Source organism: Leucopleurus acutus (assembly GCF_964270905.1).
Source record: "Leucopleurus acutus genome assembly, chromosome: 6".
NCBI lineage: Eukaryota > Metazoa > Chordata > Mammalia > Artiodactyla > Delphinidae > Leucopleurus > Leucopleurus acutus.
The window spans coordinates 40,203,576-40,216,235 of record NC_139149.1 but is presented as its reverse complement, the minus strand read 5'-3'; the positions used below and the strand labels follow the sequence as shown (position 1 = coordinate 40,216,235).

At 41.8% G+C, this 12,660-nt stretch overlaps 1 protein-coding gene across 1 annotated transcript in view; it reads left to right on the top strand.

The window, feature by feature from the left end:
• NEB (nebulin) overlaps positions 1 to 12,660 on the top strand; it is a 225,892-nt gene that overhangs the window by 158,655 nt on the left and 54,577 nt on the right. The window contains exons 108-117 of the mRNA XM_082841069.1: positions 3,115 to 3,222; positions 5,358 to 5,471; positions 5,788 to 5,985; positions 6,322 to 6,426; positions 7,085 to 7,189; positions 8,259 to 8,366; positions 9,654 to 9,761; positions 10,938 to 11,045; positions 11,600 to 11,704; positions 11,808 to 11,912. Coding sequence (XP_082697195.1) covers positions 3,115 to 3,222; positions 5,358 to 5,471; positions 5,788 to 5,985; positions 6,322 to 6,426; positions 7,085 to 7,189; positions 8,259 to 8,366; positions 9,654 to 9,761; positions 10,938 to 11,045; positions 11,600 to 11,704; positions 11,808 to 11,912 — 1,164 coding nt within the window. The remainder of the gene's footprint in view (positions 1 to 3,114; positions 3,223 to 5,357; positions 5,472 to 5,787; positions 5,986 to 6,321; positions 6,427 to 7,084; positions 7,190 to 8,258; positions 8,367 to 9,653; positions 9,762 to 10,937; positions 11,046 to 11,599; positions 11,705 to 11,807; positions 11,913 to 12,660) is intronic.

Here is a 12,660-nt window from a genome sequence, read left to right as displayed (position 1 = left end):
CTCACTGTTGTGGCCTCTCCCGTTGCGGAGCACAGGCTCCGGACGCGCAGGCTCAGCAGACATGGCTCATGGGCCCAGCCACTCCGCGGCATGTGGGATCTTCCTGGACCGGGGCACGAACCCGCGTCCCCTGCATTGGCAGGAGACTCTCAACCACTGTGCCACCAGGGAAGCCCTGGTTACATCTTTAAACTTCATTTTGAATTAATTTTAGATTTACAGAAACACTGCAAAAATAGTACAGAGAATTTCCTCGTACTTTTCTCTATAGTACAACTATCAAAACTAAGCAATTAACATTGTTACAATGTTACAATGTTAATTATAGGCTTTATCCAGACTTCACCACTTTTTCCACTAACCTGCTTTTCTGTGCCAGATTCCAATCCAGGATCCCACATTGCATTTTGTTGTCGTGACTCCTCAGTCTCTTCTAATCTGATAATTTCTCAATCTTTCCTTGTCTTTTTCTCATCTTGACACTTTTGATGAATACTAGCCAGTTATTTTGTAGAATAACTGGCTAGTATTCTTTCCTCAATTTGGGCTTATCTGATGTTTTCTCATGATTAGATTAAAGGTATGCCCTTTTCTTTTTTTTGCAAAAATAACACAGAATTGATGCACCCTTCTCAGCACACCATAGCAGGTGGTACATAATGTCAATAACTTGTGATGACCTTGATCACTTGGTTAAGTTGCTCACTGCCGAGATGCTCCACTGTAAAGTTACTAGTTTTACGTTTGTTATTAATAAATATCTTGGAGGAGATCCTTTGGGGCTATGCAAATATCCTGTTTGTCCTTATACTTTCTCTCATGTGTTTTAGCATCCATTGATGGAGCTTGCCTGCAAGAATTATTACTGTGGAATATGCCTACTAGTGATTTTCTCTTTCCGTTTTTTCTTCTATATACATTTATTAACTGGAATTCTTCTGTAAGGAAGAGCTGTTGCTTCTCCACTGTTGGTTTGCTTACATGGGCAATACCCATGGCTCATGGGTATTTATTTTATTCTATGGTAGAGTCTAATATTATTGTTATTTATTTTGTTACTCAAATGGTTTCAGCTTTGCTATGGGGAACTCTTTCAGGGTGACTCCTGTGTCCCCTTGATACGCCCAATCACGTGTTTTTTGAGCACTTCCTTACTGCTTGGCACCACAAGATGTTCCAGGCTCATCTGTATTTTCCCTGTTCCAGACCTGGAATCAACCACCTCTCTAAGAAATCCCAGTTTATTTTATTGGAGAACGGTATTTTGAACCAAGATTTAAGCACTAAGTGTGCTCATTACTACTAGGATGTCATTGTTCCTAGGCCCTCTAAGTGGACAGAGCTTAGAAATATATGCATATATACTAACCCATGTATGCATACATATCTGTATCTATTTCTGTACTTACCTAACTGTATCTATATTTTAAAATCATGAGTCCATACTGATACCTTCAATGCAATTAAACACCACAGGGTTCATTCTATCCTTTACCCTTTCCTTAAGTGAAACTTATTTTTCCAACTTGTGACTTTCTATTTCCTTTCCAGTGAAAAGCCTGGTTCTCATTATTTATGATATATCTACTTATTTGTGCAACCCTTGTATCCACATAAAGTATTTTCAGAATATCTAACACACGCCTGTGAGAAACAAATTTACTAACTAGAGTAGAGTATTTTTTTTTAAATAAATTTATTTATTTTTGGCTGTGTTGGGTCTTTGTTGCTACGTGTGGGCTTTCTCTAGTTGCGGAGAGCAGGGGCTACCCTTCCTTGTGATGTGCGGGCTTCTCATTGTGGTGGCTTCTCTTGTTGCGGAGCACGGGCTCTAGGCGCGTGGGCTTCGGTAGTTGTGGCACGCAGGCTCAGTAGTTGTGGCCCATGGGCTCTAGAGCACAGGCTCAGTAGTTGTGGTGCACGGGCTTAGTTGCTTCGCGGCATGTGGGATCTTCCTGGACCAGGGGTCGAACCTGTGTCCCCTGCATTGGCAGGCGGATTCTTAAACACTACGCCACCAGGGAAGCCCTAGAGTAGGGTATATCGTGTGCAGTTATATTTGCCTATAGCCTTAGAGTATCCAGTCAAGTTACCATTTTCCAAATTTACTTAAGTCAGTTGTTTTCTTCGCCACTTCCTTCACTGTAGTCTTGTTATACATTTGTATTACAATCAGATTTATTTGCTACAGTTTGTATTCCATTTTAGTCACCTCCCTCATTCTGGCTGATTCTTTGGTTGGTTGTTTTAATTTGCATACAGTAAATTTCACTCTGTGGTATGTACTACTATGGCTTATGACAAATGCATAGAGTCATGTTTTCACCATTAGAGTCAAGATACAGAAAAATTCTGTATTACCTCCACATTGTCCCTTTGCTGCCCCTCTCCTCTCCCCTAGCATCCACAGAGCTGTTTTCTGTCCCTATAGTTTTACCTTTTCCAGAGTGTCACGTAAACGTGATCACAGTATATGATATGTAGCCGTTAGGTCTGGCTTCTTTCTCTTAGCAAAATGCATTTATGTTTTACGCACATTGCTGCCTAAATCAGTAGTTTATCCTTTTTATAGCAAAAGCAATATTCCAAACCACAGTTTGTTTTTCCATTCACAGCTGAAGGACATCTGAGTTGTGTCCAGTTTTTGACAATTATGAATAAAGCTGCTATACACATTTGCATATAGGTTCTGTGTGTTCATAACTTTTTATTTCTCCTGGGTAAATAAATACCTAGAAGTGGAAACAAACATTTTTAATCTTTATATATATATATATATATATATATATATATATTCATATATATTTTAATGTTAGTGGTTTTCATCCTCCTGGAATCCTAGACCTATGAGGGAATGAATATGGCATTGAAACCTCTGATAACTGTCAAACTGTGATAAGTGCTATGGTAGAGAACAAAATAATGGACTCTGAAATTATGGTCGTGACATTAAACCCATTATTCACTTAGGAGTACTTGGCTCCTACAGAGTGAGAAGATCTGGGGATTGCTAGGGAATGTCTGAGAAGGACAAAAACAGAGGAAAAATCCACTGCTGGAAGCTAGCCAGATTGCATTTTTCTGTGTTCACAAGAAGATTTTTAACCCCTATAGAACCTGTACAAGGAGGCCTGGGATAAAGTGAAAGCCACCAGCTATATCCTGCCTTCCAACACCATGTCCCTGACACACGTCAAGAACCAGAAGCATCTGGCCAGCCATGTAAGTCAAGTACAGATATGATAACCTTCCCACCACCCTTTACCCTTCCCTGCCCTCCACTTCCAAAATGTTTCTGGCTGATTCCTGTGTTGCCTGTGTTGAACACCAGCAAATAACTCCAGACACTTGGTCATCACAAAGTCTGTGCACTTATGCTTCCTCTCAAGGGCCCTGAAGTCCAGAGAGAGTCACAGACACTTACATGAAGGACAGGCTGCCTGCCTGAAAATGACATGGATGGATACACTCTATTTTAGCCAGAAATGGGAATAGGTAGAGGACATAATATGCCATACAAAATACTCTTTTCTAATAGAATTATGTGGACATTGCTATAAAAAATAAACCAGTCATGTACAGCAGAAACTAACACAACATTGTAAATCAACTATACTTCAATAAAAATTAATTAAAAAAATAAAAAATAAATAAATTGTACCCTTAAAAAAAGACAGTGAATGTGGTAACTAGTTATTGCACCGACCCAAATACATGATTTAAAAGTAAATCATTATCTTTATCATTATGAAATATAAAAATTTAAAAATCTTGAAATTCAGTTTTTTTAAACAGAACTTTTCTTAGGTATAGACATAATTTTTTTAAAATCCTAAATCACATGAGCTGTTTAAATATAGTATAGTATAAAATCCTAACACTTTTAACCCTTTATGCCTAATATGTTCTTAAGTAAAACTTCTTATTGTAAAATTCCCTATAACCTTCACTGCAGTTCTAATAAGCCTAATTCTCTTTCGGAAACTTTACTTCTATTAGAGACTTTTACTTCTTAATTATGAACATTTTATGTAACACTTTAGACCAGTATTTCTCAAATCTTTTTTTTGACCATGACCCACACTGAGAGATTTATTTTGTACTGCAAGTCAACACACACACACACACACACACACACACACACAACTGAAGTTTTTGTGAGTGCCTTCTGATATAAGCATTTTACAGAAGAGTACTTATCACTACACTAAAGGCAGTGCATCCTGATCTTTCAATTCTATTCTCTTCACTTAAATGCTAATGACCCAGGAAACTGATTTCACTACTGTTTAATGGGCCTAGAGAGTCATAGTTTAGAAAAAGACGTTGTTAGACAATATATGGAATTAATTTAATTTTTACCCAGAGGAAAATTAAATCTAAACGATTTTTCCCAGAGCCAACTCTATTTGGAAGATTGCAAACAGACTAGCCCAAAGGAGCAAGCTTTTCATTTGGGAAGAGAATTTTTGTAGATAGGATTCAGAAAGTTCAGCAAAGACTTTTTCCTTTAGTCATGAAAAAAGTCACAGAATACTATCTTCTTTATAATTGAAAAATAGCTTAGATGTAAGGAGTATGTGAACTAATGTTACGGAAAATTCTGATGGGAATTTTGTTTAGTTTCCAGTCAGTGAAGGGCTTTACTGGAGTTCTGTATATATATATATACATATATACTCCCATCTTTCCTTTCTTTTTTTTTTTTTTTTTTTAACTGAGATATGGGTCTCTGAGTTGTGAGAGCATTGTTATTTTATCATGTGCTAGGAGATTGGATCTCAGCCTCTGTAAGGGCCTTACTTCCTAATTCATGAAATCATGAAACATTAATTAATAGGCAATATGGCTTAAGAACTAGACGTTGGCTTTCCCACAGAAGTTAGTTGCACTGTATTTTTGGAAAACCTTGTAGAAACTGAAATTCAAGGATTGAGTCTCTTAAGCATCAGGCTTGTCAGTTATTAAAAAACAAACAAATTCCTGAGTACATTTTTCATCTTTCACTTATGGTTAAGAAAAACAAAACCAATATCACAAAAGAGATCATTTAAAAATTACATAATCTTTAAAAGTAGTTGTGGTAACAGTAGAAGTACCAGTATTGGTACAGGGGTTTTAAAACTGGTACCTGAAGAACGTTTACACACAGTCTGCTCTAATCCTCAGGTAATCCGGAGGCAGGCTGTGCCACCTCTGCCTGTGGGCACAGACAAGGAAACAAGCTCAGAGAAGTGCTGACCCCAAGGTGGCCCATCTTAGAGTCGGGTCCTTCTGTTAAGTCGCATGCGTTTTTAACAATCCAGATCCATTACTCTTCAAAACTGTGTTTCTTCCTTTGTATTTTCTCTCTATAGAACAAATATCGGGAAGAATATGAAAAGTTCAAAGCTCTTTATACTTTACCCAAAAGTGTTGAAGATGATCTGAACACAGCACGGTGCCTCCGAGTTGGCAAGTTTAACATCGACGTAAGTGACCCCAAAGGCTGGCTTCAAAAGTCAAGTAACGGAGCCACGAACTATAAATCAGAACATGTTCTGTTCAACAACGCGTATGGCGTTGACCATGCACGTGTGAGGAAGCTAAGTGTTCTTTCAGCCCATACTGCTTCCCCCACCGCCATGAATCTATAGAAAGTGTCAGAAACTTCCAGTCCCCACCCTGCCCCCAACCAACTGCTGTAAATTGGTTCCCCTGACCTCTCTGGTGTCTAAGAAAGGCACGTATCACCATGATTCCCTGCGTAATTCCCTGTGTAACTGACATGTTACGTTATCTTCACAGCGCCTGTACAGATCCGTTTATGAGAAGAACAAGATGAAAATCCACGTGGTGCCCGACATGGTAGAGATGGTTACCGCTAAGGATTCTCAGAAGAAAGTCAGCGAGATCGATTACCGCCTTCACCTCCATGAGTGGATTTGCCACCCCGACTTGCAAGTCAACAGTCACGTCAGGAAGGTCACAGATGAGATCAGCGACGTAAGCCCATTGCTTATGAAGATCTCCCCTCCCCAGACCCATACGCCCACCCTGAAGAGAGACTGACTCACCTCGTTCTTCACCTGGTTCTTCAGCTCAGCCCTCTTCCAGTGTCGCTTTTCGATACACCCATAGGTCTGTCAGGAATTCGAGGCCGTCCCTGGAAGCAGGGCTCTCTATGCTGATGTCTCCAGGACACCCACGGCCTCAGGGCATAATGTCTTGCTTTTCATTCTACAAGGTCATCCTGGGTCCCGAGGGTGTCCATGTCTTTGGTGTTAAAGTTACAGTAAAGTTTTCTTTTTCTGACCCCCTCCATCTGATGCAATCCCCTAGATTGTGTACAAGGATGATCTCAACTGGCTGAAAGGCATTGGTTGCTACGTCTGGGACACTCCTGAGATTCTCCACGCCAAGCATGCTTACGATCTACGCAATGATGTGAGTTTGCCTTGTTTTTTGTTTTTTTAGCTCTTTAAAGTATGTTTCCTTCTCTGTGTAGTCTAGCGTCAAGGGGAGAGTATGTAAAGTATAGACATTATCACACCCAGCTGTGTCTCAAGTGGTGCTGAGGATGGCTGAGCTGGAAGAAGATTCTGAGGAGCAGAGCGCCCATTTCTCAGGAGTGCAAACAATGCAGACGAGCTGTCCCACTGTCCTCTGGTGGAGAAGGGACCCCTGGCTCTTCTCGCCACCTTCTGAACTATTTTGGATATATTAATGCACATATAATCCTCATTATGAGAAAAAACTCGTTTGTTAGGAGTCTTTGATGCTATAGACGGGTCTATTTGTGAAGAGGATTAGCTGGGCAAAGTAATACTATAATCAAGATTTCAGGAAGAAAGCTTAAACATTCCTAGGAAAGCAGTTGTCAAGCCTCCTAGAAGACTCTAAAAGATCCATGTGACTGTAAGCATTGATTACGCCGATTGTTATAAAATTCAAGTGCATGTTAGTCTGTTGTAAATGCCATTTACATGGATGTAAATGTACACGTAAATGCCACGAGTTAAAAGCAACCAAACCCTCTGTGAAAACCAGCTATTTCTAATATAATGAATGGTCTAACACAGGCTTATTTTCTTCCTTTCGGCAGATCAAGTACAAAGCTCATGTGCAGAAAACAAGGAATAACTACAAGTTGGTTACTGACACTCCCATCTATGTTCAGGCTGTCAAAAGTGGGAAACAACTAAGTGACGTAAGTGCCCACTGGGAAAGTTACTGCTGGGAGAGTAAAGACAGGGCCACTGCTCCAGCAGAAGTGGGGAAAACCAAAGAAGGGCAAGGCCAGGCCTTTTCTCAATGGGAAACCAGAGTTGGTGCCTTAGAAAGTACTTAAGAGTCTGCTCTTAGGGCTTCCCTGGTGGCGCAGTGGTTGAGAGTCTGCCTGCCGATGCAGGGGACACGGGTTCGTGCCCCAGTCCGGGAAGATCCCACATGCCACGGAGCGGCTGGGCCCGTGAGCCATGGCCGCTGAGCCTGCGCATCCGGAGCCTGTGCTCTGTAACGGGAGAGGCCACAACAGTGAGAGGCCCGCGTACCGGAAAAAAAAAAAAAAGAGTCTGCTCTTATTTCCTAAAACCTGATATGTTCCATCAGTTTCCTGGGGTGGCCTTGTAAGTGATCCAAATCTATGAAATCCATGGATTTAAAAAGCTTTTAGAGCTTCCAAGGTTACTTTTGTATCCTTGTGTTGTAAGCAACGGTTTATGCCTCGTAGTATCAGCCTTCTAATACATTAGTGCTCACTATGGTAAGATGAGGAGGGGAAGGTCTCTGCAGTTACAGATGTGGCCTCTACCACGCATAATCAGTGAGGCTTGAGAGAAGCTCTTAATCCCCCAAGCCTCAGCATCCTTATGCAGATGACTAGAAAGTGGATAGAAAGCACCCCCTGTAATGGCACAGTGACACAGAGCAGGCTGCCCATTTTTTTTTATTAACCCCAAAGGTTAATAAGCAAATATTAAATCCCACCAATGAGTCAGGACGTGAAAACTTATTCTTTTGGAATAGGTAGTGGTAAAATGCCCATTCTTCCTCTTCTTGTGCCTGAGCTGACTCTTCCACTGATTTTTCAGTGTGGGGTCCATACCCTGGCTGTGGTCCTGGTGGACAAAGCACAGTATATGAGATAGAGTTCCCAAGGCAAAGGGGAGCAGGCTATTACTTTTTATAATAGGAGACTTGGGTTTGTGTTTACTTTGCTTCTTTCTAACCCTGCTGCCGTAGTCCACTCAGCTCACTCTGCTTCTCTCTGTACCCAGGCCGTCTACCACCATGACTACGTGCACAGCGTCAGAGGCAAAGTGGCTCCAACCACAAAAACTGTGGATCTGGACCGGGCCCTTCATGCATACAAGCTCCAGAGTGAGGTGAGAAATGAGACCTGGACAGAGTGCCCAGCAGAAATCCAGGACTCAGCTGACGAGGGCCAGGCCTCTGTAGAAGTGGCCTTGGCTTGGGCATCCTCAGCCTTTACAATTTACATTGGGACCGTGTAAATTGTAAAGCCTGTTTCATTCACATGAACTAAACAAAACAAAACAAAAAACAGTGCACTGCTTGTCTTCCCTCTTGTCTGAGCGCAAGCAGTGGGCATTTTTGGAGCAATGCTTGCACAGAAGTTACACAGAACAAGGTCAGTCTACTATCTCTGCTCTCAAAAAGCTTAAAATCCAAGACAAGATGACAAAGACAAGGCATATAATCATAAAAGACTATTTATTTGGGCTTCCCTGGTGGCGCAGTGGTTGAGAGTCTGCCTGCCGATGCAGGGGACACGGGTTCGTGCCCTGGTCCGGGAAGATCCCACATGCCGCGGAGCGGCTGGGCCCGTGAGCCATGGCCGCTGAGCCTGCGCGTCCGGAGCCTGTGCTCCGCAACGGGAGAGGCCACAGCAGTGAGAGGCCCGCATACTGAGAAAAAAAAAAAAAAAGACTATTTATTCCATACAATAAGAGATAAAGCTAGAAATTACTGTTGGAATTCAGAAGAGAAGGAAACTAGATTCCACTCACGTATTTAATACCCCTGTTCTTTGTTATCTGGTGGTGCTACTTTGGTCTCACCTTTAATGCTACTATCCTATACTGAATGTTAAAAGTGATTTGGTTTTTAATATTTTAAATACTATTCTTACTCCTTTAGCTCCCCTGAGAGACAGACTATTTCAGATCACAGACAGAAACTCCTTTCCTCCTTCTGCCAGGAATATGAGCCTCCTGACCTGACAGCCTAACATCAAGACACTGTATTTATGGGGCCCTGGGGGTTTCCAAAGATGCATCTTACAATTATGACTATCTCAGGGATTGGTGATGGCTTGAATATCAGCTAAGGGTAGGGTTAACCACAGAGGTCGATTTACTTTTCCCAAATTCTTGCTGGTTGCCCTGCAGTCAACCAGGCATATGTTTAGAAACACAGAAGAATTATTTTCTATAAACCCCTTCACTCATTGCTCTGTTTTTGAAAGCAATATGTTAAGAGTAATTTGATTCATTGCTTGACTCTTAGAATTTAGTTAATTTCTTCTTGAAATCAATTCAATGAGTGTAAGTACACTAAGTATCAAATTGAAAACCTGGATCTGACTTGTTTAACTTAGGTCAGTCATTTGATGTAGCTCCCATTTAACCTGCTCTTCTCTGTCCCGGCAGAATCTGTACCGAAGAGCTGGCCTGCACTCCCTGCCCACTGGATATAGGCTTCCGGTTGACACCCCTCACTTCAAACACACCAAGGACACCCGATACATGAGCAGCTATGTGAGTGGTCTCCTCTTCATTAAGATGGGGCTTAAAGTGGGAAGGAGGATGCTAATATTTGTTAACAGTCTATTCTCATCCCCCTAATCACACCCTGAAGTTTCAACATGATACCATGATGGGAGCAGGGAAGGGGAGACGGTGTGTTTTCTAGGGGTGCTGCTCCTGCAATTCGGCAGTGCCTGGGTAGCCCAGCGGGTTAGCGTAGGATTTTCATGGGGTTGTATCTGCATCACTCAGTTACCTTGGCTTAGCAACCATGGCTGCCATGATGCCTCCACTTCTTTTGGCCTTAGCACAGAAGCATCCTGAACTATCCCAAGCCCTCTACTGGAAATGCAACTTCATACATGCACCACCGCTGTGTAGCGCTAATGTTGTCTTCCTTCTGCAACATTTCATTGCAGAAGATACAACATCACCGCATGTTCCTTTGAAAGGAAAGACTCTGATACGTGCCCCACTACTTACCCTCTGTGCCCATTTCATAGAAATCTCAGAGGGGTAGTTAGACTCTCACTACCTGAGAGCATTGCCCAGGCATTAGCTCTGATACCAACCTTTCCCACTAGTGTCAGGTTCGGACTTGGTGAACAAGGCCTGAAGAAGCGTAGGCTATCCCAGTGACTCTGGCCTTCAGGTCATACCCACAAACCAACCATCAGTTGAAGAATGAGCTCTTCATTCCACATTGCCCTCCAGAGTCCTGGGAATCAAACATGCTGACCAGCAAAGTCCCAAAGTCTGTGGCCCAATAATATGGTTTCCAAAGCAGAGTCACAGATTTAATCTTCTAACATCATTTTTTAAATAGTCTATAAAGCCATTCATCCATCAGTCTTACAATTAGTCTCTTGTTTCTGCTTTGCATTTCTTAATTTCCTAGCCATATTGGGACTAAAAATACAGGTTTTTCTTGCATTTTGCATACCTACTTACAAACAGATTTAATCTAGGCAACCCTGAGTTGTATTCCTTTCTGGACCTGGCTTTACTAGCCAACAAATAATTTTCAAGACTCAGATTATTACAAAAATTTTGTCAATGACTTTTTTTCATACTTAATGCTGAGAGACTAATTTTCAAATGAAAGCGACAGCCCTTTTCCATTTGAGAAATGTGACGCTTACTCTCTGTTCACCCATCAGTGATCTCATTCTCACTTTGCGTCTGCAGTTCAAGTACAAAGAAGTTTATGAACACATGAAGGCAAATGGGTATACCCTTGGACCCAATGACGTCCCATTTGTCAATGTCCGAAGGGTCAACAACGTTACCAGCGAGGTACTGTAAATGTTAATTCTGTGGAGGAGTTTCAAAGACCATGGTTTTGTTTGAAATGCATTAAGAATTAATTGTATTTCAGCTATAAACTTACACATCAGCAAGGAGTAAGGAGATCCTTTTTGTCACCATTTTGATACTGATATCCTGTGGCAATGTTTTTTTTATTTTGGTAATGCCATTGTAGAGACCCACCCCATCCATAGATTATAATGCAAATTAATTCCTTCTTTTGACATTTGTATTCAAAAATCTTTAGTAAGGTTGCATGTTAGTCTGACTCATGAACCTGGTTTTCTATATAAACTATTGGTCTGAATATCTAACCCTACTATCCAGCCATCTGATAGAAAGTGGAAAGATTGTGCTCAAAATTCTTCACCCAAACAAAATAAATATCACTCCCTATTTTTTCTAATTTCAATCATTTTCTGTATCCTTAATCTCACTTCTCATGGCTCTTTAAATATGTACAGTATTTGATTGTTGATTAGTGTATAGATGCCCTCATCATCCTACACTAACCATCTGGAATGGTTTTCCCTCCAATGTAGAGACTGTATCGACAGTTGTACCACAAACTGAAAGACAAGATCCACACAACTCCCGACACGCCTGAAATCCGCCAAGTCAGGAAGACACAAGAAGCTGTCAGCGAGGTGGGTATTTTCTTAGGAGAGAGGGGAGGCCATGGAACCCAGGGATGAATGTCAACCATTCGGTCTCTAATTTATGTGTTCATGGGCATTTTTTTCCCTGTAGTTGATTTACAAATCAGACTTCTTCAAGATGCAAGGCCACATGATCTCTCTGCCATACACACCCCAAGTGCTCCATTGCCGCTACGTGGGAGACATCACCAGTGATGTAAGCATCTCATACGGGTCTTTCTGGAAGACTCTTACCAAGAGGCAGGCTTGCTCTCAGTATGTAAGCCAACCAGTCTTTGAGCAGCCTTTTGCATTGAGTAAATTTCTAAACTGAGTGTAGAACTTGGAGGTAAAGCAGTGTGGAAACAGGACCCCATATTTCCCCAGCTATGGAAATAGTAGTAAGAGGACCACTTGGGAGATACAAGAGTGGCTGACCGCCATTCTACATTCAACACCAAATCATTACCAGCTCCTCACTCCAAGTGGCCTCTGTCCAGGTCATGTTTAGTATCTTTCTCCTACTTACCCCTGCTCCCACCCACTTTAGCTACTTCCTGCTGAAATTTTTTTTTCTCCTTGAATGTTTACTTCTCATAAAATACCACCCCATTTAATCTCTGGTATTTTTCATCCATATAATAATAAAATAATAGCCATATCCTCTTCTCAGTTCAGGGTTAGCAATTTAAATTTTAAAAACCTATGGGACTTCCCTGGTGGCACAGTGGTTAAGAATCCGCCTGCCAATGCAGGGGACTCGGGTTCGAGCCCTGGTCTGGGAAGATCCCACATGCCGCAGAGCAACTAAGCCCATGCTTCACAACTACTGAGCCTGCACTCTAGATCCCGTGAGCCACAACAACTGAGCCCATGTGCCACAACTACTGAAGCCTGCGCACCTAGAGCCCGTGCTCCACAACAAGAGAAGCCACCACAATGAGAAGCCCACACACTGCAACAAA